This window comes from Camelus bactrianus, chromosome 18 (genome assembly GCF_048773025.1).
Source record: "Camelus bactrianus isolate YW-2024 breed Bactrian camel chromosome 18, ASM4877302v1, whole genome shotgun sequence".
NCBI classification, from domain to species: domain Eukaryota; kingdom Metazoa; phylum Chordata; class Mammalia; order Artiodactyla; family Camelidae; genus Camelus; species Camelus bactrianus.
The window spans coordinates 14838118-14861130 of record NC_133556.1 but is presented as its reverse complement, the minus strand read 5'-3'; the positions used below and the strand labels follow the sequence as shown (position 1 = coordinate 14861130).

The 23013-nt window shown below is 53.5% G+C and overlaps 2 protein-coding genes across 3 annotated transcripts; both read right to left on the bottom strand.

Moving 5' to 3' along the window:
• Window positions 1–7198: 7198 nt before the first annotated feature.
• Window positions 7199–12665, bottom strand: LAT (linker for activation of T cells). 2 transcript variants are annotated; one of them, XM_010972543.3, is made up of 12 exons: window positions 12051–12664; window positions 11835–11862; window positions 11675–11709; window positions 11339–11426; window positions 11152–11216; window positions 11022–11051; window positions 10874–10937; window positions 10709–10803; window positions 9047–9109; window positions 8754–8816; window positions 8577–8651; window positions 7199–8406 (listed from the first exon to the last, which is right to left on the bottom strand). In XM_010972543.3, the coding sequence occupies exons 1-11, from the start codon at window positions 12151–12153 to the stop codon at window positions 8584–8586; spliced, it is 702 nt and encodes a 233-aa protein (XP_010970845.1). In that variant the 5' UTR covers window positions 12154–12664; the 3' UTR covers window positions 7199–8406; window positions 8577–8583. The 2 variants fall into 2 exon arrangements, with proteins under 2 accessions (XP_010970845.1, XP_010970844.1); XM_010972542.3 differs by having other exon boundaries at window positions 10874–11051; window positions 12051–12665.
• A 425-nt stretch (window positions 12666–13090) lies between these two features.
• SPNS1 (SPNS lysolipid transporter 1, lysophospholipid) lies at window positions 13091–20811 on the bottom strand. The gene is made up of 12 exons (XM_074346148.1): window positions 20186–20811; window positions 20024–20089; window positions 18170–18306; window positions 16889–17040; window positions 16726–16792; window positions 15891–16036; window positions 15430–15585; window positions 14965–15154; window positions 14535–14600; window positions 14172–14270; window positions 13729–13900; window positions 13091–13439 (listed from the first exon to the last, which is right to left on the bottom strand). Exons 1-12 carry the CDS (start codon window positions 20424–20426, stop codon window positions 13345–13347), a joined length of 1587 nt encoding a protein of 528 aa, XP_074202249.1. The 5' UTR covers window positions 20427–20811; the 3' UTR covers window positions 13091–13344.
• Window positions 20812–23013: the final 2202 nt, after the last annotated feature.

The window sequence follows — 23013 nt, the reverse complement described above, 5'->3', positions numbered from 1 at the left end:
GCATCAGCCCTCTCCCGTGATCCTCTGGGCCTGGCTCCCCCTCCAGTGAATCTCTTGGAATCAAACAGCCCCAGTTGGTTTCTGTTGCTTGCTCCTGGGAACTCTGGAGGATTTGGAGGGTCTCCTAGGCTGCACTGCCTCCACAATCATCCTTGCAGCCCCTGTGATGGCTGCTTAGGCCCCAGCTCTGGGACCGACTGGCTGTGTGGTCTGAGGGAGGCAAATGTGGGCTCTGCCAGGCTTGGAGGGCCGTGGTGGAGCAGGTAAAGGGCTCTCAGCCACCAGCTGGCTCTGGGTTTCCTAAAATTCAATTCTGAATCTACATGCTGGACCTTGACCCTATTCATAACTCTCTGTTCTCAGTCTTACTGTTTTTCTTTAAAACAACTCCCTTTTAAAACTCAGATTTATTTCATAGGCAACTACATATCACACTCTGAAATTGAAACCCAGTATTGCTTGCCCTAAACAAAAATAAACCCTAAAAAACAAATCCAGCAAAATCAAAAGAAATGATTAAATTCCATTGAGCTGCCCGCTCTGGGCACTAAGCTTAAGGCTTCCTCCCTCTGTGCAAAAAGGGAGATTAGCAAGTGTCTAAAGGCAGTAAATAGTGCCCAAAAGAGCCTTTCTCCAAAACTATAGTCAGAATCGAGAAGAAAGTAACTTTCTCTTCCTGGGATTTAAAGTGAGTTAATGCTGCTTCTGTTTAAAACAGCAATTATGTGGTGCACTGAGATGCTGGCAATGACCAGTCTAATTATAACCAGTGTCCTATCAGGTCAAGGGTTCCCACTGTGTGACCTTGGGCAGGTCACTCAACATCTCTGTGCCTCAGTTTCTCTATTTCTAAGTTAAAGTAAATAACAGAATCCACCTCCTAGGGGTGTATGAGGATTAAAGCAATGAATAGTAGACAGGTTCTGTGACTGAGTAAGTGCTGGCAAATATTGTTAAATAAATAACTCCCCCTCAACTCCCTGTGATTCAAGTGGGACCCCTGAGGTGCAGGGAGGGGAAAGGATGGACTCAGAGAACCCAGGAGCCTCCCTTCTCTCAGCCTCTTACGAGCCCCAGCCAGCTTCACTCTGGAACACCCCAGCATGTGCCCTCCCTCCTGCCCCTCACTCTCCCAGTCTCCCTGAGCCCCTGCTCCAGCCAGGCTACCTGATATAAATCCCAAACCCACCCTGAGAAGGAGGCAGGCTCATCAGGCCCAGTCCACAGAGGGTAGGACTGAGGCCCAGAGGGGTGACATCATTCCTGCCTGTCTATGTGTGCACCAGGGCTGGGAGGAAGACGCAGCGGATTCTGGGCTCCCCCCACCCCCATCCAGCCCCAGCCCCCCAACACACATTATCTCTAGGCGGCAGCAGCTGAGCCTCCCGGTATCTCTCTGATCCCCCAAATTTCCGGTTCCCCAAAGACAACTCAGGATGTGGGGAGGGAGGGGCAGGGAGAGGAGGAGGGAGAGAGAGAACAAGAGAGAGATCATAGAGACAGAGAGCCACAGAGAGATAAGAGACACACAGAGACAAAGAGAGACAGATGAGAGAGAGAGCTTCCAAGACAGAGACTGAGAAACAGACTGAGGCTGACGGAGACGGAGAGAGACAGAAAAACAGAGAGTCAAAAAGGGGACAGGTGACCCAGAGACACACAGAGATGAGGGGAGACAGTTGGGGGAGACTGGGAGACTGAGACCGGGGCAGAAGTGGAAGTGGTGGCAAGCGGGACAGGGAGAGAGGGGGCCGAGTGAGAGCTGGGGGTGTGGGGGTGCTGTGGGGGACCCAGAAGCAGAAAGACAAGCAGTGAGCCTGAGAGCCAGGTGGGAGAGGGTGAGAAGTGCTCAGAGGCCCAGCCAAGGTGCACGAGGAGACAGACGGGGACAGCGAGCCCAAGTGTGGAGGCAGGAAGGGCCCTGGGAGAGGAGACTAGAGGCCCCATGCTCTCTTCGTTCTTGGAGCTCAGGGGGCCCCCCACCCCCACGGGGCCACAGATGCTCTAAGCGTCCACCCCTCGGGTTCTCATAGGAGAGGAGAGGGACGTGGCTCAGGCCCACTGCCCACAGGCCCAGAGCCAGCAGCCCTAGTTTGAAGTCCAGCAGGGGAATGAGCTGAGTGGCCTCTGTTACCCACCCCACTGAGGGACAGAGGTGTACAGGGAGGCCCGAGGAGGGATTTGGTGGGTACAGAAGGAGGTACTTGGGAATAGGGGTTGCTTGGGCGCTTGGGGAGGGAGAGCCAGTACCCTGCTTGGTCTAGCCACCTGCCCTCTCTGAGCCTCAGTTTTGTCATTTTGTGAAAGGGTGATAATAAGAACTTACTCAGGATCACAGTAACGACCAAACATATGTGAAGTCTGTGGCACCTCGCGTGGCCTCTGTCCGTGCCTGAGGGTGGAAGGTGGGCCTTGTTGAAGGTCGATGCTCCACAGCATCCTGTCTAGATGAGTCAGGGCCCTTTCATTTGCAAATGAAAGAAACCCAGCTGGAGCTGAGCCAAGTGAAGTTAATCAACTTCAAGCCAAAGGTGTTAATCAACTCTTGTAACGGAGCGGTTCATGGGTGGAGCCAGTTTCAGGAACAAAGGGATCCAGGACCTCAACCCATGTTCTCAGGAACCTTTCTCCCCCTATTTGGGGCTGATCACCTCTATGCTGCCTTCTCCCTCACAGGTGCCCTTCATGTGGTAGCCCCTGGCAGCTACAGGCCCACGTCCTCCCTGTGCAAGTGTCGCAGAAGAGAGAGAGCCTTATTCCCAAAAGTTCTAGCAAAAGTCCTTGTGTGAAGCAGACTTTGCCCTCTGTGGAATTTTGGTTGGCTTCTTTGTTTTCTCCTTTTGCACCAACTTTTAACCAGTACATAGCCTCCCTCCCTCCACTCCAAACTAGGTTGCACATCCGTAAGTAACTTTGGGATTTGCTCTGTGACCTTAAGCAAATCACTTAACCTCCCTGAGCTTGTTTCCTTCTCTACAAAAGGGGCTCCTCATACTTTACAGACAGGAATGTTGTGAGACTCAGTGAAATCATGAGTGTGGCACACAATAAATGAGGAATAAATGCACCCCAGCAGCCCTCTTCCCATCTACCAGCAAGAGCCCCTAATTTTCTCTGGGTGCCTTCCCCATTTTCAGTCCCTCAGAGTGCAGCATATGACCTAGGCCTAAGGCAATTAGCATATGGCGTTCTGCTGGCCAGTAACTAGTTCAGAAAGTCTTGTGACCCAAACTAGGACAATCAGTGTAAGTTTAGAGCTTTTGCTGAAGGTGCTGGGACATTTTGCCCCCCTGGGATAGAGGCCTGGAAGGACATGGTCCCTGCAGCTGCTAGCACCTTCACATGACTGGAAGGGAGAGACTGTGAAGATGGGTCAGTGGAGAAAGGACAACTGAAGAGAAACTAGAAGTTAGTGATGACACTTAGGCCTCTGACTCCAGCCATACCTGAGTTTCAACCTTCTCAGCAACAAGGGATCCCATTCTTTTACTTTCAGGGATACCTTTTGGGGCTAGGGACTCCAGAATGAGTAGGTTGTAAGAATTAAGTCCAACATCCTCAAAGGTCCCCAGAGACCAGAAATCTAGTGGCAAGGTTGGGACTCGAACTTAATTCTCCTTGTTTGTATTCCAGAGCTCTTGCCACCAAACACGGTCCTCTTTCTGGAATTACTGCTCATCAGCTCTGAGACTAATAACACCAAGTAAATAAAATGAAAGTAAGGTAAACCCACTGAGATTTCCCTGGGGGGCTGAGGAGGAAGATGGGACCCTTGCAGGGGATTAGGCAGGAGCACAGACCCATGCGCCCAGGACAGATGCGTTACCTGCCATAAAGTGTGCACCCAGGTGTCTCTGAGGGGCACTTAGAAGAGTGGAGGGGGAGGGAAAGGTGTCACTCATTGGTCACCAGGGGCTCATCACCAGCCTAGGCTGGCCTGACTGTGGTTGGGATTTGGTGGAAATGACAGAAGTCATGGTTATTCATTAGGAATCTTTTTGTGGCAAATGAAAGAAAACCTATCTCAAATTGGCCTAACCGAAAAAAAAAAAGACCAGGGAGTAATGACCTCACACACATTGGAGCTGGGTGCTTACACAAGCTATTAGGACTCAATTTTCCAATTTCCATTTCTGTCGATTCTGCTTTCCTCCCTGGAGCCTTCGTTCTCAGGCAGGCTCCCTCCAATGGGAGCCTGCAAAAGCGCTAGGTCTTATGGGCTTGACACCCCCAGTGGACAAAGCAATTTCTCTCCTCTTAGTTCCACCAAAAGTCTCAGGGCTGTGTCTCATTGGCCTGAATTGGATCACATGCCCTTCTATCAACCAATGATGGTGGCCAGAGGGTGGGATATAATGATTGCCCAGTCCTGGGTCACATGCACATCTAAGTCAGTCCCACCTGAGCCACAGAGACATTTCAAACCCAGATGGCCTCACTGGAAGAAGGAAGCATGGATATTGGTAAGGAAAAACAAAAGAAGTTCTCTATAGATGTTAAAGAGTGGCTAGAAAAATGCTAATAATAACATTTTTTAAAGGATCTAAAGTCAAATACATTTGGGGAATACTAGGTCAGACAAAGAGGAAACAAAGGTGTGTCACAGGATCCCTCAGAGCCATGAATTCATTAAAAGTGGATTCAGTGGGGAGGGTATAACTCAAGTGGTAAAGTGCATGCTCAGCATACACCAGGTCCTGGGTTCGGTCCTGGGTTCAATCCTGTGTTCAAAAATAAAAAAGTAAACCTAATTACCTCTCACCCCCCCCCCAAAAAAACCCCAAATAAAATAAAAGTGCATTCAACTCTGCCAGGAGAGTTTAGAGAACATGCTTTTCCCAGATTCTCCTGATGGCCGAATCCTTTCTTGAGAAGCTTCCTCCGGGACTCATGGGCCATACAGTGCATTTTGGGGAAAACAGCACTGAACACCACAAACAGCCCAAGCTCTTGTAGCAGGTACCGTGAATGCCTTGTCCATAGCCCTCCTCACCATATCAGGGCACACTGACCCACGCGCACCTGCTGGTGCCTGCTTTCCTCTGCTCCAGGCTTGCTGGGGCCACCAGAGCCCACTGTGCCCATGTGAGTGGCCAGAAGTTCTGAAGAATTAGCAGCGCCCCTCACTCTCCAGAGCAGCCCTCAAATACTGAGACAGGCTGTACAGATACCCCAGCTCCCTCCCCAGGCAGGACGGCTCACACCCACCTGCTCCATGCAGCTCCCGGCATGCCCTAGCCATGCCATGCCCCAGTTGCCCACAGAGGTAACTTGCTCTGTGACGCACCCTTTGTTGGCTACCTTCTCTTTTCTATCTCAATCCCCTGCTTGTGTTTTTGGGATCACCTCCCAAATAAACTACTTGCACTGTGACCCTTGTCTCAAGGACGGCTTCTGAGAGGCCACAAAGCAAGAGGGCTGTTACCTCCTTTAAAAGCACCCAATTGTCTCTCCCAGCAATTCCAGAAAACATTCCTTACACTTATCATTAAATCTACCTTTCCTCCAACAACAGACTTCACGAAAAAATCTATTTCTGCTCTTCAGATCCCACCTGCAGGGATTCTCCCTGACCACCCCACTGTGCTCAGAGCCCCAGTCTCAGCCCGGTAGACTTCACTGCATTGACTGTCTGTCCCGCCTGGCTCATCAACTGGTAGAAGCAAAGTCACACCCTCTTGCTGGTGCAAGAGACACGAATGGGAAGCTGCTTGGTGGCTCAGGGGATGCCCCCACCCTGCATCCACCAAGGCAAGGACCAGAGTCACCTTGGACTTCCCCAAGCCTCACAGCCCACAGCCAACCCATCACCACATCCCTTACTTCTGCCTCCCATGTCCATTGCCCCTGCCACCTCTTCAGCTAACCTAGCATCATTTCTCACAAGGATCACTCCAAAAGCCTCCTCACTGATCCCACCTTAGGGCCTTTGCATATGCTTCTCCTAAGGCCTGGAGCGCCATATGCAACTCACGCACTTGGCACAGACAGACCAGCACCTCTCAGCCTCCAGTTTACTGCCTCTTAAAGCCGCCCTACTTCCCTGCCCCCATCCATTCCCCTCTTAGGCCTTGGTCTCTCTTCTTCTTACAAAATCGTTCAGATATGCAAATACTTAAGAGAATCAGGTACCAAACACGTGTGTAGCCAATCCTGCTTAAAAATAAGACATGACACGTACCACTGAGGCCTTCCTGAACTCCTTCCCGCTCATCCTCCCCCTCGGCCCAAGGTAACCATCCTCCTGAGTCTGGTTTCCCTCTGCCTATACTGATACCCTTACATTATGTGTGTGCCTGAACTGAACAATATGTAGTTTTTTTTTTCATGTTTTTCAGTCTCTATAAGTAAAACTCCACAGTAAAATTTTTCTCACTCCACATTCTGTTGGTGATAGTTATCGGAGCTGATAGGTACAGCCCCAGCTCACTCATCTTTCTCTGCTGGTGAGTCCCCACAGTGTCACTGGACTGAAACCCCTCCGTCCACTCTCCTGGTGACAGTGTCTGTTCTTTCCAGCTATCGGCCTTTACAATCTGCTCCGAGCCCCCTGTACCCCACCCCCTTAGCCATGTGCTGGTTTGTCCAGGTTTATACCCAGGGATTTGCTGGGTAAAGGGACACACCATCTTCAGCTTTACTGATGTTGCTAGATTATTCTCAGGGTGGTTGTCCCCACATAACCTTGCTGAAAGTTTCTGTCCCTCAGCCCAGGCATAAAGGTGCCTCTGCCCTTTTCTGTTTCTTCCAGATACAATGATTTAACTCTACCTGTTGATAACGGCTTGTCCAAGCCCCTCCTCAGACCTCCCTCCCTCTCCTGCTTCTCCAATAGGCCTCTTACAACCTCCCTGCTTGGGGCAGCCGGCGCCTTGTACAACACCCAGAGCAAGGGTGCCGGCAACAGTGACCCTGGGAGCCAACAGCCACCGATCCCAGCCCAGACTTGCCACTTTGGCTGCGTGCCTTTGGGCAAATCACTGCTCCTCTCTGAGCCCGTTTCCTCACCTGCAAATCAGGGATACGCACAGTAACCAACAACAGGGGAGTGATGATGACGAAATAAGCACGGAAACGCAGCAGGTGCTCCACAGAGGAGCTGTGATTATTACCTTTGGAGCCCAGAGGACGCCAACAACTTTGTGTCTCACTCAGGACTGCTCTGATGGTACACGACAGAAACCGCAAGTCAAGCCGGTTGAAGAAAACTGGTCATTTATTGGCCTGAGTCACTGAAGTCTAAGGGGGTATCAGGCTTCAGGTGTGACCGGATCCAGGAGTTCTGACACCACCAGGAAGCCGGCCCTGCCAACTTCTAGGCCTCCTCTCCTCCATGCTGGCTTCCTTCTCCAGGCAGGGTTCCAGGACCATATTCTCCCAGTTGCACAACTGCCATGAACAAAAAGAGCTTCTCCTTCCTGACACTTTCTGCCCATGTCCAGCGCTGGGTCTCACTTTGGCCAGGTCATCACATGGCCACGCCAGAGCCAGTCGCAGTGACCGGGGCATCCACCAGCCCCTGCTCCTCACAGGGTGGTCTCAGAGCAGCAGCAGCAGAACCACTTGGGAGATCCTCAGAAATGCAGAGTCTTAGGCCCCACCCCGGACCTACTGCATCAGAATCTGCATTTTAGCACAACCGCCCGGGTGAGTCACCTGCACGCTGGTCTGCAGAGGACTGGGCAGCACGTCAACTTTTTTAGTTGCTTAGACATCTTTTAAGTCCTGTCTTATTAAGATCCACAGAAAGTAAGAGCTAAGAAAGCCCTCTGAGGTTGTCAGGTTCACCCCCTTGTTTTAAAGATGGAGAAACCGGGGCCAGCTGGGGGATGGGTCTCTCTCTAGATGCCCACCCAGTACTTCCCCACACCCTGTCCCCCCAACATCACAGCCGTCGTCTGCCTGCTCCGTGGACAACCTCATGGAGAGACGCATCTGAGCCTGGATGAGAACTGCCTCACTCAGAAGGTGACATGTCCCGGGCTTGGTCCACAGGGTCACCCACACAGACATGGTCAGGACCCTCGGGAGCTCGGAGGGCCTGTGAGGATGGAGACCCATAAACACACACGCACACACACACTCACAGACCCTCGGACACAGCCACCTTCATCCTGACTCCAACCCACTGGGCACCCCCCAAAGCCAAGAGTGCTCCAGACCACACCAGCCTTTATTCTATTACAGAGTAGGGCTGGGGCCAGGGAAGTTCATTCTCAGGCTGCTTCAGAAGGTGCAGAGTACTGGGGCCACACTGGACTGGACCCCAAAGTGACAATAAGTTAGAGGGAAAATTCTCAGGCTGTGGTCAGGCCAGAGCCGGGACGGGGTGCCTCAGAGCCACTGCCAGCCACCCAGCTCAGCTCTCCCAGGCCAGGTTGATTCAGGAACAGGCACGGCCTTGCCCTGAAACACAACAGGACGGGGAGAGAAGGAGGGGTTGTGAGGTCAGGAGGTCGTGGGGGTCAGAGGGGTCCCCAGAGTCAGCAAGGAGAGGGCTGAGATGGCAGAGAGGGGCTGGGAGGGTCACGAGCCCACAGGCCCAGGGCAGGGCTGGGACGGGCGGGGCCTCTCACCAGGCCCTCAGTTAGGCTGCAGGTTCTCGTAATCTGGAGCTTCCTCATCCTCCACCTCCCGGGAGCCTGGAGTGGCTGCGAAGGAAGAGGAGGCTGGTCTTCAGCTCACAAACCATCCCGCCTCTCCTCCAAGGCAGCCCCCCCAGCCTCTATCCCCCAGTGCCGCCCCACACACACCAGGCTTGGTCCCTGCCACAGGCTGTAGCTCCTGGGAAACGTTCACATACTCCCGGCTCCCATCTGTGGGGACAGGTCAGAAGGAGGGACGGCCACACCAAAAGAGGGACAGGCCACACTGAGGGTGAGAGCAGGAGGCCACCCAGACCAAGGGCGAGGGAGCCACAGAGGGGGCTGTGGGCACCCCCAGGGATGGAGAATGACCACATTGATAGCGGGGAGGGGGTGGCAAGGGTGAGGGTGAGAGAAGGAAGGGAGACCCCAGAACACCAAGGGGGGCCTTGGCCACTCACCCAGGGACGCATCTGCACTCTCCTCGCTCTCAGGAACGTTCACGTAATCTTCCCCCGACTCCACTATAGGAAAAGCAGGGCCCCCCCAGTGCCGTTACCCAGATATCCTTAAGTGCGGACACCCGGAGACTCCCAATGCAGCCACCAAAGACTTTCAACACAACCAGCCAGAGACTTTGGCACACAGACCCCAAGACCATGCCCACGGTTGGCCCCGGAGGATGTAGAGAAGGTGGTCTGGACCAGCGATGCTGGTGGCCATGGAGAGAAGCAGAGCAATGTGGCCAGAACTGATTAGAGGGAAGAGAATTGTGAGAGGAGAGACAGCAGATCCTAGTGTGTCCCCCAGGTTGAGGAGCAGGGGTGGAGAGGAGCTCGGAGCAGTGGGGCTGTGTGGCAAGTGTGGAAAAGGAAACAACATTCAGGGCTGGGCCGAGTCAGAGGCGCCATCAGCCCAGCTGGGCCCTCCTCCCCACCCAGGCCTTCCTTGACCCTCTCTCCTATCCTTGTCCCTCCATAGTGCCTGTTGCCATTGACAGCATCTTATTTTTTAGGTGTTGATTTACTTCTCCATGAGGATGTGGACAAGTCAGGCTTCTAAGCCAGACTGTCCAGGCTCAAGTCCAGCTCTAGCATTAACTAACCATGTAACCTCAGGCACGCGACTTAACTTCTCTGGGCCTCAGTTTTCTCACCTGTAAAATAGGGTGAGAAACGGTACACATGGCATAAGGGTTTGTGAGGACTAAAGCGGTGAATTAAAATAGGGCCTCTCGTACAGTAAGTGTGCTGCCAAGTGTCAAATAAATACATCATCGTACAGATGAGATAAGTGAGGGGCAGGAGGGGAAGGGACAGGCTCAACAGCACCTGGGAACTGTGAGGTTTGATAAGTTAATACACATAAAACTCTTAGTAGAGCATGTAGTAGGCCCTCAATAATGTTTGTTCTTTTATCGTGACTTAATCTCATTAGCTGGGATTACATCAGAGGCACTCAGTTAATATGATGAATGAATGAATGAGTGAATGAATGAAGATAAGAACTTGGACAGACAGTCTGGAGCTCAGGGAAGAGGTAGCAAGTTGGTAATCTGGATGGCAAATGAACCCGGGGAGTGGAAGTGATGGCCCAGGGCAAGTATAGAGAAAAAGGAGAGTAACAGAACACTGACAATCACAAGACATTGAGGAAAGTCTCCAACAGGCAGAATGAGATCAAGATCAATGAAGAGAAAAAAGCAGCCCAAAGGAAATTGAAACAACCCAAGAAGCAGAAGAAAACTTTTCAAAGATACCCAGAAAAGACAACCTATAGTTAGTATCCTTAGAGATTCAGAAGATGATATCCCCTTCGTGAAACAAGAACAGGAGGCTATGAAAAAGGAGCACTCAGAAATGAAGAAAGAGCTTTTGGACAGGAAAGACAAAGTAAAAGCAGAGAGTCAAAAGATGAATAACATTAAGGAAATCTGGCAGACAATAAAAGGAAAAGACAAAGAGGAAAAGAGAGAGAAAAGGTAAGAAGATTAGAAGATCAGAGCCAGAAGTCCACTCTCTGATGGACAGGAGAGCTAGAAAGAGAGAAGAGAGAACATGGAGGGGGAGAGAGCATCCGGGGGAGAGGGAAGAGGCAGGGGAGCAGTCAGATGGCCGACTCACTGGAGAAGGCGCTGTCTCGGGGGCCGGGGTTGTTGGACACAGGAGCTGGTGGGACAGCAGTGCCGGTGGCTGGGACACTGTCAGGAAGCACCACCCTGAGGGAAGTCAAGGAGCAGGTGAGAAAGGACCCCGGCCTCAGCCCCCACCTCCCTCCTGGCCACTCACAAGTAGCCTTCGTTGTGATAGTCTTCCTCATCCTCATCTTCATCCTCATCCTCACAGACTGGCTCTGGGGGTAAGGACACAGGGTCAGTCGATCCCCAGACAGGCCCCAGCCTCCTCCCAGTCAGGGCTGCCAGGGTCCCAGGCACACCCTCGTTCTCGTAGCTCGCCACGCTGTTGGCTGCAGAGAGAGCACAAGAGAGAAACTGAGTCAGCTCAGACGGGTCTATCCCCTTTGCCCAGCCCCAGCCCCAGCCCTAAGGCCCCCGCTCCACGCTCACCACCATCTGAGGCCTGCCGGGAAGATGGCATGCGGTGAGAGCCTCCAGGGGGCTGCGGGGACCTCCTGGGAGTCAAAGGTCAGAAGTCATGCTGGTGTGGGCCTCTGGGGCAAGAGGGATTGAGGCTGCCAATCCAAGGAGGTGAGAGGATAAAAAGGGGGAATCTGGAGGGGAAGGGGCTACTTACGGGATGGGGAGCAGGTCTGGCTGGCTCAGGGGTGGGTAGGATGTCACAGGCGGGTAGGATGTGGCTGGTGGCCAGGGGGCAAGAGTGGCTGAGGACACAGGACCAAGCTGAAGGAATGACTCCAAACATCACGCCCCTACCCTGGTCAAGGCCTCGAAGGGCGGACTAACTCCTGACACCCCCGTGCCCTGGTCAGGCACCTATCTCCCTTCCCATCCCCAGCTCAAGTCAAGGTCACATGGGCAGCCACAGGGGGAGCCTGAACAAGGGCATGAGGTCCCCATGCCAGGGGACCCTGTCCCCACTCCCGAGGGAGGGAACCCTCCATGTACTCACGAGGCCGTTTGATCACGATGCTACTTGGGGTCAAACTGGCAATAGAGACACAGTTTGGGTAAGAGGCCAGGAGAGGCCCCAGCTCCCACCCCAGTTCCCTGGGGCCTAGCCTCGCATGGGGTACTGAGGGAGACACACGGGGTCAGTAGGGCAGACTCACCTATCAGAGGCAGCGGTATCATATGAGCCTGGAGAAAAGAGGGCCGGTGAGGCAAGAAAAGGGGATGATGAGGGCAGAGAGTGATAGAGTATGGGGCTCTCAGCTTCTCCAAGTGCAAGAGAGACAGTTAAAGAGGGAGTGAGGGGTTGCAGGGAGGGGGTGAGGATCCCTGTCGGTGTGTCTGAGCATCTGGTCACCCCGCCAGCTCCCACTCACCTGGCAGCTCTCGGCAACGCACACATAGTGCCATCAGCAACACGGCCAAGAGAGGCAGCAGCAGGAGGCCCAGCACATAGGGGCTCAGGCTGACCGCCTCCATCTGCAGCGGGGAGCTGGGACCAGGCCTGTCTGCTCACTGCAGGCCCCTCAGGAGCAGAGCTGCAGCACAGCAAGGGCTAAGCTGGCAAGGGTGCAGGACCCAGAGGGCACCGGGCTGGGAGCCTGGTCGGGACAGTTGTGCCCTCCTTGGGGGCTCCCTGGGTCTTCTCCCTTCGTTGGGCTGAGTAGGCGTCAGCCCTGGCTCTGGAAGACCCCTGATCCCAGGGAGGTCAGGCCAGGGCCTGGGCTGGAGTCTGGGGCACCAGCCACCCCTACACAGACCCTGAACCCCAGCCTCACCTGTCCCTCGGCTCTGCACCCGCCTCTCCTCAGCCTGCTTGCCTGCCTGCCTGCCTGCCTGCCTGCCCGCCTGCCTGCCTGTGGCAGGAAGCTGTGGTGAGCGCCGGGTGAGGGCAGGAAATCATCGGGGCTCCTCAGCCGGCTGCACCCGCCCCCTTCCACCCCCACCCAGCCAGTGGGGAGGGGGAGGAGGAGGCCTTAGGATCCAGGCCCAGTCCCTTGAGAAGGGTCTGCTGGTCTCCAGGAGGACAAGGGGCAACCCATACCAGTGGGAGGAGGGAAAGAGACTAGCAGGCCAGCCAGCTGCCGTGGCCTCCACAGCCCTGGCCCAAGGAGGCAGCAAGGAGGGAGGCTCTGTCCCCAGGAATTCTGAGGGACGTGGGCAGTGCCCACCCCCACCTCACCCTGGCTGGCCTGTTAATAGGGCGGGCCCTAGGGGAGATATGGGCGTGACTCATGGTCACACAGAGCCAGCTCACTCCACCCCCTTGTTCACCAGCCCAGAAGGGCAGGGATTTGCCCGAGGCCCCACAGGAGTGACCCAACAGCCCCTGGGAGCCTGGGACTAGAGGCCATCCCCTGCAATCCAGAGGTCAGAGGTCATCAGTAACCAGAGAGACTCCAGCAGACACTTGGGGTCTGGCTACAAATTTTATTCAGTTACAAATAGCACCGAGCCCCTGGGGCTGCTCCAATGGGGGGATCTCCCTCCTGGACCCCCAGTGTTCCCCCAGCATCCCTCCTTGGCCGCCCGTGTAGTGTGTGGGAGCTGGAACACGGCCCAAGGCCCCTCGTAGAAAATGAGCCAGGCCAAGGATTTGGGCCCCGGCACCCTCTGCAGTGGGCCCAGGGCCAGCTGTGGTAGGTGTGCAAGTAGCAAGCGGTGACCTCCTCAGATGAGCACACTGGACACAGGGACCCGGGTGGAGCGGCCTCGCTGGGGCACCACAATACGGTCATCGGCGGGCCCGGCCTCATGCAATAGACCTGCCAGGGGAGGGATCAGAGCCAGGGCTGGATGGACAGACAGACACAAGGCCAGGGAAGGGAGAAACAGGCAGTGACAAATGGATGGGGCAGCAGAGCCAGCAGTGCTGTGGACACACAGCAGGGCATCAGCCCACGGGACAGGCAGACCAGAAGCCGAGTGAGGGGAGGGCTGGGGACTGAGAGCTGCCAGGTACACGGGACTGGGCGGGCAGATGGATGGACAAGCAGGTAGCATCACGAAGTTAGGCAAGGAGTGGTGGATACACAGAGGGAAGGCCTGACTGACCCTGCACGTGCAGCTGCGCCCGGCAGCGGTCGCTCTCGATGAAGATGGCGGTACCCAGGAAGGCCGCACCACCCAGAGCCCCGACGAAGGCGCAGAGCATGAGCGAGAACTGCAGGGCCCGGAACTCAGACAAGAAGGAGGGGGGCCAGTCCCGGCGGAGGCGGTCGGAGATCTGTGGGGAAACAAGGAAAGAAAAAGCAGGAGAAAGTCATGGAGATGGAACCCCCAAACTCCAGAAGGATGAAGAAGGCTCAGGCCTGGACCCTCTGGTGGAAATCTGCAAAGACAAAACCCTGCCCATCCAGCTGAGGATCCAAGGTGAGGGGTGCCCCGCACAGGGGACATGGATGCCTCACTAGGGTCAGACCTTCTACTTCGGCCAGTGCTGGGAATGTAGGGTCCCACAAGCCCCATCCTAGGCCCGGTCAAGGGGCAGTGCTCACCACGCCGATGAGGTAGGGGCTCCCAGCATCACCCAGCAGGTGGGACAGCACAATCTGGAAGGCTTCGGCGGTGGAGCGTCGTGTGGGGATCACTACGTACTGGGGGTAGAGAGGGGCAGAGGGTGAGGACAGGGCCAAGGCTCAGCCTAGGCTGAGGTCAAGTGAACCCCAGCTCAGAGCTGTGGCTAGGGTGAAGGGCAGGGTAGGCCCAGATTACAAACCCATCTGGGGCTGAACTCTGAAGTCAGGGCTGGGTTTTGAAGAAGGGGTAAAGGCCACATTTCAAGGTGAGTGAGGCCTCCTGCCCCAACTCTCTGCTCCCATCCGCCTCTGGGGTAATCCTGCAGCGGCCCACCTACTCACCAGCAGAATGTCAGCCACAATGGCCCAGTTCATGGACAGCAGAGTCTCTCCAATAAAAATGAAAATCTGGAGAATGGGAGGTAGGCAGTGAAGGAGAGGCAACAGGGGTGGGCATCAGTCTCTTTACAAGAGCAAACACATGGAGGGTTCACCAGGTACCAGGCCCATTTATTGACTCATTTAACCCTCACAACAGGTGCTAGGAGACTATTGTAGGTGCTATTATTATACCTATTTTTCCAGAAGATGAAACTGAGCACAGAGAGATTAAGTCACTTGTTCAATGTCACACAGCTCAGAAGGGCCAAAGCTGGGATTCAAACCCAGGCATTCCTACTCCAGAGTCGGCTCTGACCTCAGTCCTACCCCAGCGCACCATTCCTCCCCCCTGGACCCAAAACACCCCCTCTGACACCTGCTGGCTACTCACATAGGTGGCCACGATGCTACCACGGGCGCAGGCGAGGGCCAGGAACAGGAAGGGTGCAGAGCCCAGGAGGCCAGCAGCACAAACCAGCGGGTCAGCCCGGGGGTTGGAGCGGCGGAGACGGCGGCTGATCTCCACACCCAGGCCCACACCCAGGACCCCGGTCAGGCAGGTGATGAGCCCGAAGATGAGGCTGAGGGGAGAGGGAGGGGCAGGAGACTAGACCCTCTGCCAGCAAAGCCCCCTAGCCTCACCCTCCTGGCCCAAAAAGATGGTCCATCCCAGCCACCCTCACAATCCAGGCAAGAGGAAGGCACCTATGTCCCAGACCAGAAACCGAGACAGGGAGAGGAAGTAGCTTGTAGAGTCAGGATTCAAACTCTCCTTGCCTGAGTCTGAATCACAAGACTCCTTCCACTTCATCCCCTGCCACCTGCAGGCCCCCCAGCCCAGCCCCCATCTGGGTACCTGTCAGAGGAGGAGCAGGAGTCTCCAGGAAGGCAGGGTGGGGTCTCTCCCAAGACCACACGGGAACGCAGCAAGAAAGCAGGAGCCCAAAGAGCCAGGGAGCCCGTGACAAAGGCCACAGCAGTGAAACCAAGGGAAGACAGGATGAAACTAGGACTGCAGACAATTAGGAGGGAGGAAGTTAGACTCCACTGAGGTATCAGAGTCAGGTGCCTCTGTTCTCCCTTCCTGTCTTATTTTAATAAAGTCAGGGCACTAGGTGGGGAGGCTGTCCTGGCTGCTGGGATCTGGGCCTGTAATTCAAGCAGCTGCCACAAGGGGGCAGTGGTGACAGAATTCCTGGCTTTGGGGAAGGGCCACCAGACAGAAAACAAAGACCACACCCACATGTATCTTTAAAACTAGACCCCAGGATCTCCCCAAGGGCCTCAGATGTTGGATTAGGATGGAACTAAACTCACTTTCTTGACAGAGCCCTCAGATCTGCCCACCAGGAGGTCGGGTTCAGGGGTGGTGAGTTTGAGTGGCGCTCCACAGCTCCCCTTGGCGGCTCCCGAACAACCAGGAACAGCAGCACAACAGCCACAACTCCCAGACCTGGTGTCACCTGGGGACAGAGTGGGCTTCAGGAAAGGCATAGACAGGGAGACACGCAATCCTGGAGGCTGGGAGAATGCAAGGGTGTGTAAAGTCAACCTAGGCCGCAGGACCCCAAACACCCTGTGAGTGCCCGTTCCAGGAAGCTGAACCTGTGACTGAGGGGAGGGGTGACTGCCACTGGGGGTCCCCCGTTGCTGCAAGCCTAACTGTTCCCTCTTTGGTAACAGCACCCTAACAGCCTTGGTGATTGATTCAATGGCAGGCATGTGACCCCTGTTCCAGGACTATTACTCAAGGACCCTGAGTGGCAATATTTCTAAATAGGAAGATAAAAGTGTGGAGCTTTCACTTGCTTGAAAGTGAAGTTAACACAGAGGAAAGTAGAGCTGAGAAAAGGATGATCGAATTCCTGTCAAAGTGTCAAAGTCCTGGATCCAGCTTTACGTGAAGCTCACCCTGGGACTTTCCATTATGAGAAACAATACAGTCTCATGTGAGGGCTTACAGTTTTACAAAGGGCTTCTGTCACCTGTAACCAAGAGTTCTGTCTAACACACAGCTTCACGGTGAGGGCAGTTAGGCTTCTTGCAGGCTTGGCAGAGTGAGCACTGCCTTAAAAGAGGGGTGTCTAAAGATTGGGAAGGGGGAATCAGTGAGCACATTGCCGACCTCCCCCCAGGCTGTGACCAGACTCACCCTCAGAGCCCAGTGCCAGTCCCCAGCCACATCCTTCACTTTGGAGCCTGCAATGTAACCCAGACCACTGTGGGGAGGGGGTGGGGGAGGAGAGGAGACAGAGGGTCAGTCATGTCCCAGGCGAGGCCTTTCCACCTCCCCACCAGGCCGGAGATCCACTCACCTGCCCACTGGGATGGCAAAGTAGAACACACTGAGCATCCGACTCCGCTGGTCTGCCACGAACAGGTCAGCGATGAGGGTGGGCGCGATGGTGGAGTAACTAGCCTCTCCGACCCCCACCAGGCCCCGGGTCAGGAGGAGCAGCCAGAATTGCTGGGGAACGAGAATGGGGGAGGTGGCACCCCACCCTACAACCAGCCTCCCAGCCCACCTCACCAGCCAGCTCTGGAGAGGTGCCAGGGATGGCAGGAGAGGCCTGGGTTTTAGAATCAGACAGACCTGATCTTGAATCCTGGCTCCACTACTTACTAGCTGTGACTTTGAGAAAGCAACTTAACCTCTCTGAGCCTCAGTTTCCTTATCTGCAAAAGGGGGATAATAACAATTTGTTCACTGTTGTGAGAGCTGGACAACAAAAGGTCTATTCATTACCTGGCCCCCAGTAGGGACAGAATAAATCTTAATTTCTATCTTGGCCAACCCATCCAAGACACCCCAATAGTGAATAATGATCTTAGGTGGGGCATTGATTTGTCTGCCAAAGACAGCAGAAGCTAAGGACAAGGCACTATCACCCAAGGAGATCGTCACACAAGGAGGAGGTAGTGTCTGGGGCAGAGAGTGGGAACAGAAAGAGGAGATTTCAAAGGCGCTAAGAAGCAACAGGCAGGGAAGCAGGACAAAAACCTGAAAAGCGGCAGCACAGAAGTTAGAAGAGAGTTTCCAGAAGGAAGAAGTGGGTCAACAGAGCCAGAGGCTTGCAGGAGATCTAGCGAGAACAAGACTGGGAAGTAGGAGGCACTGTTGACTTTGGCAATGGAGTGGTGGGGGCAGGTTAGCCAGCAGTGCTCAAGGCAGGAGCGGGAGGAGAGGAAGTGCAGGCAAATGAGAGCTCCTCCCTGGCTGCTTCTTCACCCAGAGTGGAGCTAGGTCAAGGGGGCCTTTGGGGAAGTCTGACTAGGAAGAGAAAGAGGGAGAGGACGGCCCAGGTAAGGTCTTTCCCATGGTAGAGAAACGTGAATGTTCAGGTATGCAGTGGAAGGAGTCAATGGTCAGGGGGAGAGGGGATGATGGACAGAAGAAGGTTCTGGAAGAAAAGGGGGAGAGGATAGGGTGGGCAGATAACTCAGGCAAGCAAGGGATATAAGATGGCATGGACCAAGGAAACTGCAGAATATCCCCGGGCCCCGTCTACAGTGACTCCAAAGAGCAGCAGCAAAGACTGATAGGGGAGTGGGAGGGATGGGAAGGGCCAGAAGCAGGAGACAGCGCGGGACCTCACCTCTCTGGGGATGAAGGACGACCCCAGTGTCACCAGGGACCAGAAGGCAATGCCCCCACACATGAGATACTTCCGATTGTACCTGTCACCCAGGTAGCCAAACACAGGTGCCAACACCATGTAACTGGAGATGAACACTGGGGGGAAGCAGAGAGTCACAGCCCAGCCCCAGTACCCCTCCACCACCCCCACCCCAGCTTGGGGGAGGCGGGTAGCCCAGGCAGGAATAATTCCCAACCCTGAAACTATCAGAGCTTCCTGTGGGGGAGGGAGGGGACCAGCAGTGGGAAGGGTGTTGTCCAGCCCCATCTGCAACATCTTTCAAGTCTTCCATTGTAGAATGGATGGCCCAGGGGTGCACTATCTGATCTAGCCATTCCCTATGTCTCCAACTTCACTTCACGCTCATCCACTTTCCCTCTCTGCACCCCAGTGACCCAACTGCCAAGCTCAATACCATCTTAAGGTTTTGGACGCCTGCTGTCCTCTCTGTTGGGAACAGTCTGTCTTCTCCCCTGAGTTTCAAAGACCTCAGCTCTTGTACCCTTCAGCTCCCAACCTTCCCATCTACCACATATCCAGTTACTATCACTTTTACTTGGTCGTTTTTTTGTGTTTTTTTTAAACGGAGGTAGTGAGGATTGAACCCAGGACCTTGTGCATGCTAAGCATGAGCTCTACCACTGAGCTATACCCAACCCCCACATTTACTCCATCTTTTATGTAACATTTATTCCTACAGAAAATTATCTCATTATTAGTTTAGATTTTTAGGGACTGTTGCCCCCCATGTACAGCAGAACATTGGCTCCAGGATGACAAGGACCTTGCCTTGACCACCTTTCCATCCCTTAACACACGGCCTAGCACCAAATAGGTGCGCAATAAACATGTGTTGAATGAAAACATGAATGGGGCACCTGAGAAAGGCCTGTTTCTTCTCTAACTCAACAACTCTTTAGAGCTTTGCAGCCCTGGACCTATGATCCCATTCTCACTCCATTAAACTTTGGCTTAAATGCCTCCAGTTCCTTAGCGGCCTGGAATGGAGCAAAGAACACTGCAAGACCTGGTTTCAAACTCCTCTTCAGCCTTGAACTTGTGTGACCCTAGGCAAGTCTTAACTCTTCTCCAAGCCTCAGTTTCTTTATTAAAAAAATGTAGATAATACCACCTACTTCCCCTATAAAATAAGAATAATGACACTGTTTCCTGGGCTGCTGAAAGGATTAGAAAACCATGGGCATAAAAGGTCTTAGGCAAGTTCTTTGGTGTCAATTAGCACTTCCCCAGGGCCTGGCAAGTGGGAGGTGTTCAGAAATGAATGAAGGAGGGATGGAAGGAAGGAAAAGAGGACTTGGCCCTGGCTTTGCCCCTCCCACAAATCCCAAAGTTCTAAACAAGTAAAACTCACCCTTCCCCCTTCCAGACACCCTCTTCTGCCATTATTTACTGGGTGCCTACCATTTCCCAACATTGTACAGTGCACTCCACAGGCATTATCTCCTTTAATGCGTACATCAGCCCTATGTGGTGAACTGTTACTAATTCCATCTCACCCACAAGGAAAGTGAGGCTTAGAGAGGTTGAGGGCCTTGCCTACCATCACATAGTGGAAAGCTGAGATTTAAACCCAGGTCTGTCTTAATCATTACACTAAACTGACTCCCTCTTTAAATGTGGTTTCCTAACTAAACAGGACAGCCCCAGAGCAGAATCACGGCCATCTCCTCCCCTAGCTCCTGGTCACCATAGCTCCCATAAATGAGGTCCCAGGCACACCACGTATGTGGCCCCAACTAGGGTAGAAAAGAAAAAAGAGTTGCTGTCTGCCCAGGAAGAACCTTCACTCACCGGTCTGGATGAGGCCGGAGCTACTGTCTCCGATGTCAAAGAACTGCTCAATGTCCGGAAGGACGCCTGGGAAGAAGACTCAGGATGGGCTCGGCCACGCAGCCGCATCTTCGGGACCCCGCTCCCTTCCCCTCGTCTAAAATTTCTCTCAGAAGTCAGTACCAGCCACGGTGAAGCGGTCCATGTAGTTGAGGAGGTTGATGTAGCACAGCACGGCCACTATAAGAGCCGAACGGCCCGAAGACAAGCCCGTGATGCGCTGCAGTCCCTCCCGGACCGGGACCTCGGGATCCTCGGACTTCGGGATCCCCATGGACCCCGGCATCGCCGGAGTACCAGGCACCGGCCCGTCGTTCGTGTCATCTGCCTGGCTGAGGAAGGGCGTGGTGTCGGACCCGGACATCGTGCCCGCCAGCGCTCGGGTCCCACCGACGATCCCACCTGCGAGGGGAGGAGGCTGGAGAAAGGAGGATGGAGGGAGCCCAGGAGAGGGAGGTGCGCCCAGAGACCGAGAGGAGCTTGCCCCGAAGCACAGAGCACGGGGGATGGAACCCGGGCTCTATCATGCGTCCCCGCCCCGGCAGACAGACCGCACGGAGGGGACTAGTGGAACTCGGGTGAGATCGAGGACAGCAACTGTTGAGGAAGGCCCGATTCCTAGTCCCCTGACTGAAGCCACCCCTCACCCCGGGTAGGAGCCCACCGCACTCGCGGCGACTCAGCCCTGGCCCTGCACCACGGCCGCCGCCATGTTGCCTAAGAGCCAGTCATGTGACACTGGAGCCCGCGCGGCGGACGCCACGGCGGGCCAGCCCCCAACACGGCTACGGAAGCCGCGCGCGCCCCTGCGACTTCTCCGCCGCGCCCGCACCACGTGACTGCGGCCGGTCACCGAGGTCCTCACCCGGCTGCGTTCCCGCCGTGACTGCCGACCTACAGATGTCTGGGTGAGCTGGTACAGCCCCTCCCGCTGAGTCCCGGCTTCCTTATCTGCAGTGCGCACTCGGCGCACTTTTTACCCAACAAGATCAAACGAGATAATGGAACCTTAAAAGGTTCTCAAAATAGTAAATATCTCTAGAAGTGCCAACGAACAGTTCTTGGTCTCGATAATTACTCTCTTCCCCACGGTGTCCCGCTGGGGCTTCATACATGCTCAGTAAGTTTTGGATGAATGAATGAATGGTGAACAACTGTCCCTAGCCCTGGGTTTTCACACGACCTGGTCCCTATCTTTCGGATTCCCCAGCCCTGAGCTTTCCCTGCAGACGTTGACAAAAGCTTTCCTAGACCCCAGCCACCGCATCCGGAGCCGGTCCTTCCTCACCTCCAACTGGGACCGAAGCCCATGCGCCCTCTGATGGTCTCACTTAGAACAGGCGGGGTTTCAGGAGACTCCTAGCCGCGGACTGGACTCAAACCACAGAGCCCTGGCACCAAAACATAGCTTGGTTCCGTAGTGCCCCACATCCCCATCGCCAAGCTACAGCTAACATACTCTAAGTTAAATTAGTGTAGTTCTATGCAAATACAGCTTCAAGACCCATCATCCAACCAGACCTGTAAGCCCCTCTGCTGAAATTCTAGTCTCCTGTGAGCACGGGGGCCCCCAAGAGGCCTTATCAGAAACTCGAGTCATGGCTCTACTTGGCGTTGCCCCAGGAGATACTTCGTATTTCGTAACATTATGCCTGGTCTCCCTTAAGGGTCTAAAGGAAAGAGATGGAGTGGAACTTCGGATTGTAGTCACTGAATTTCCTCAAGACTATTTCTTTTTCTTTTATTGAAGTATAGTCAATTTACAATGCTGTGTTAATTTCTGGTATACAACATAGTGATTCATTTATACATATATATTCCTTTCCATATTCTTTTTCATTCTAGGCAATTACAAGGTATTGAATATAGTTCCCTGTGCTATACAGCAGGACCTTGTTGTTAATTTTATGTACATAGTACTTAGTATCTACAAATCCCGGCTGCCAATTTCTCCCTCGCACTCCCTCCTCCCCCATACCCCCCCAACCATGTTAATTTGTTTTCTTTTTTTTTTTTTAATTGAAGTATAGTCAGTTAAAATATGTCAATCTCTGGTGCATAGCATAATGTCCCAGTCATACACATACATATATTCGTGTTTGTTTTCTATGCCTGTGAGTCTGTCTCTGTTTTGTAAATAAGTTCATTTGTGTCCTTTATTTTAGGTTCCACATATAAGTGATATCATGATATTTTTCTTCCTCTTTCTGGGTTACTTCACTTAGTATGATGATCTCCAGTTCCATCCAAGTTGCTGCAAATGACATCATTTTATTCTTTTTTATGGCTGAGTAGTATTCCATTCGTGTGTGTGTGTGTGTGTGTGTGTGTGTGTGTGTACACACACCATGACTTCTTTATCCAGTCATCTGTTGATGGACATTTATGTTTCTTCTTCCTTGAGACTATTGAGCATCTGTGTGCCTGGCACTGTGCCAGGTGTCAGGCAAACGCAAATTTAGTCCCCACCTTCACGGAGTTTATCTAGAGGAGACAGATATTCATACCATGTAAAATTGCACCTGTAAAATTAAAAGGCAAGCCACAGGTTGGAGGGAAGTATTTGCAAAGTGTGTATCTGACAAAGGACTTACATCCAGATGTATAAAGAGCTCAATAAGACAAAAAAGCAATTTTTTTAGGTGGCAAAAAATTTGAACAGACATCTCACAAAAGGAGATAGATGAATGGCCAGCAAGTATGACACCACTGGTCATTATGGAAGATACATTAAGATACCACCGTATTAGAATAGCTTAAAAAAAAAAAAAAGCCCTGATAAAGTACTGGAAATGATATGGAGCAAAAAGAACTTTCATACAGTGCTTTTGGGAATGCAAATAGTACAGCTACTGTGAGAAACAGTTTGGCAGTTTCTTTAAAAATTAGACATGCACTTTCTTTGTGGCCCAGCAACTCTATTCCTGCATATCTATCAACAAGAAATGAAA

What these genes read in the sequence shown, in the direction of transcription:
- LAT (XM_010972542.3), bottom strand. Translation starts at nt 12,153, where the DNA reads ATGGAGGCGGTCAGCCTGAGCCCCTATGTGCTGGGCCTCCTGCTGCTG. An exon ending in GATACCGCTGCCTCTGATAG is followed by an intron (nt 11,710 to 11,834) that starts GTGAGTCTGCCC and finishes CTCTATTGCCAG; the next exon opens with TTTGACCCCAAGTAGCATCG. An exon ending in CCGAGACAGCGCCTTCTCCA is followed by an intron (nt 9,110 to 10,708) that starts GTGAGTCGGCCA and finishes CTTTTCCTATAG; the next exon opens with TGGAGTCGGGGGAAGATTAC.
- SPNS1 (XM_074346148.1), bottom strand. Translation starts at nt 20,426, where the DNA reads ATGTCCGGGTCCGACACCACGCCCTTCCTCAGCCAGGCAGATGACACG. An exon ending in GGACCGCTTCACCGTGGCTG is followed by an intron (nt 20,090 to 20,185) that starts GTACTGACTTCT and finishes TCTTCTTCCCAG; the next exon opens with GCGTCCTTCCGGACATTGAG. An exon ending in GCCCCTACCTCATCGGCGTG is followed by an intron (nt 13,901 to 14,171) that starts GTGAGCACTGCC and finishes GTTTCCCCACAG; the next exon opens with ATCTCCGACCGCCTCCGCCG.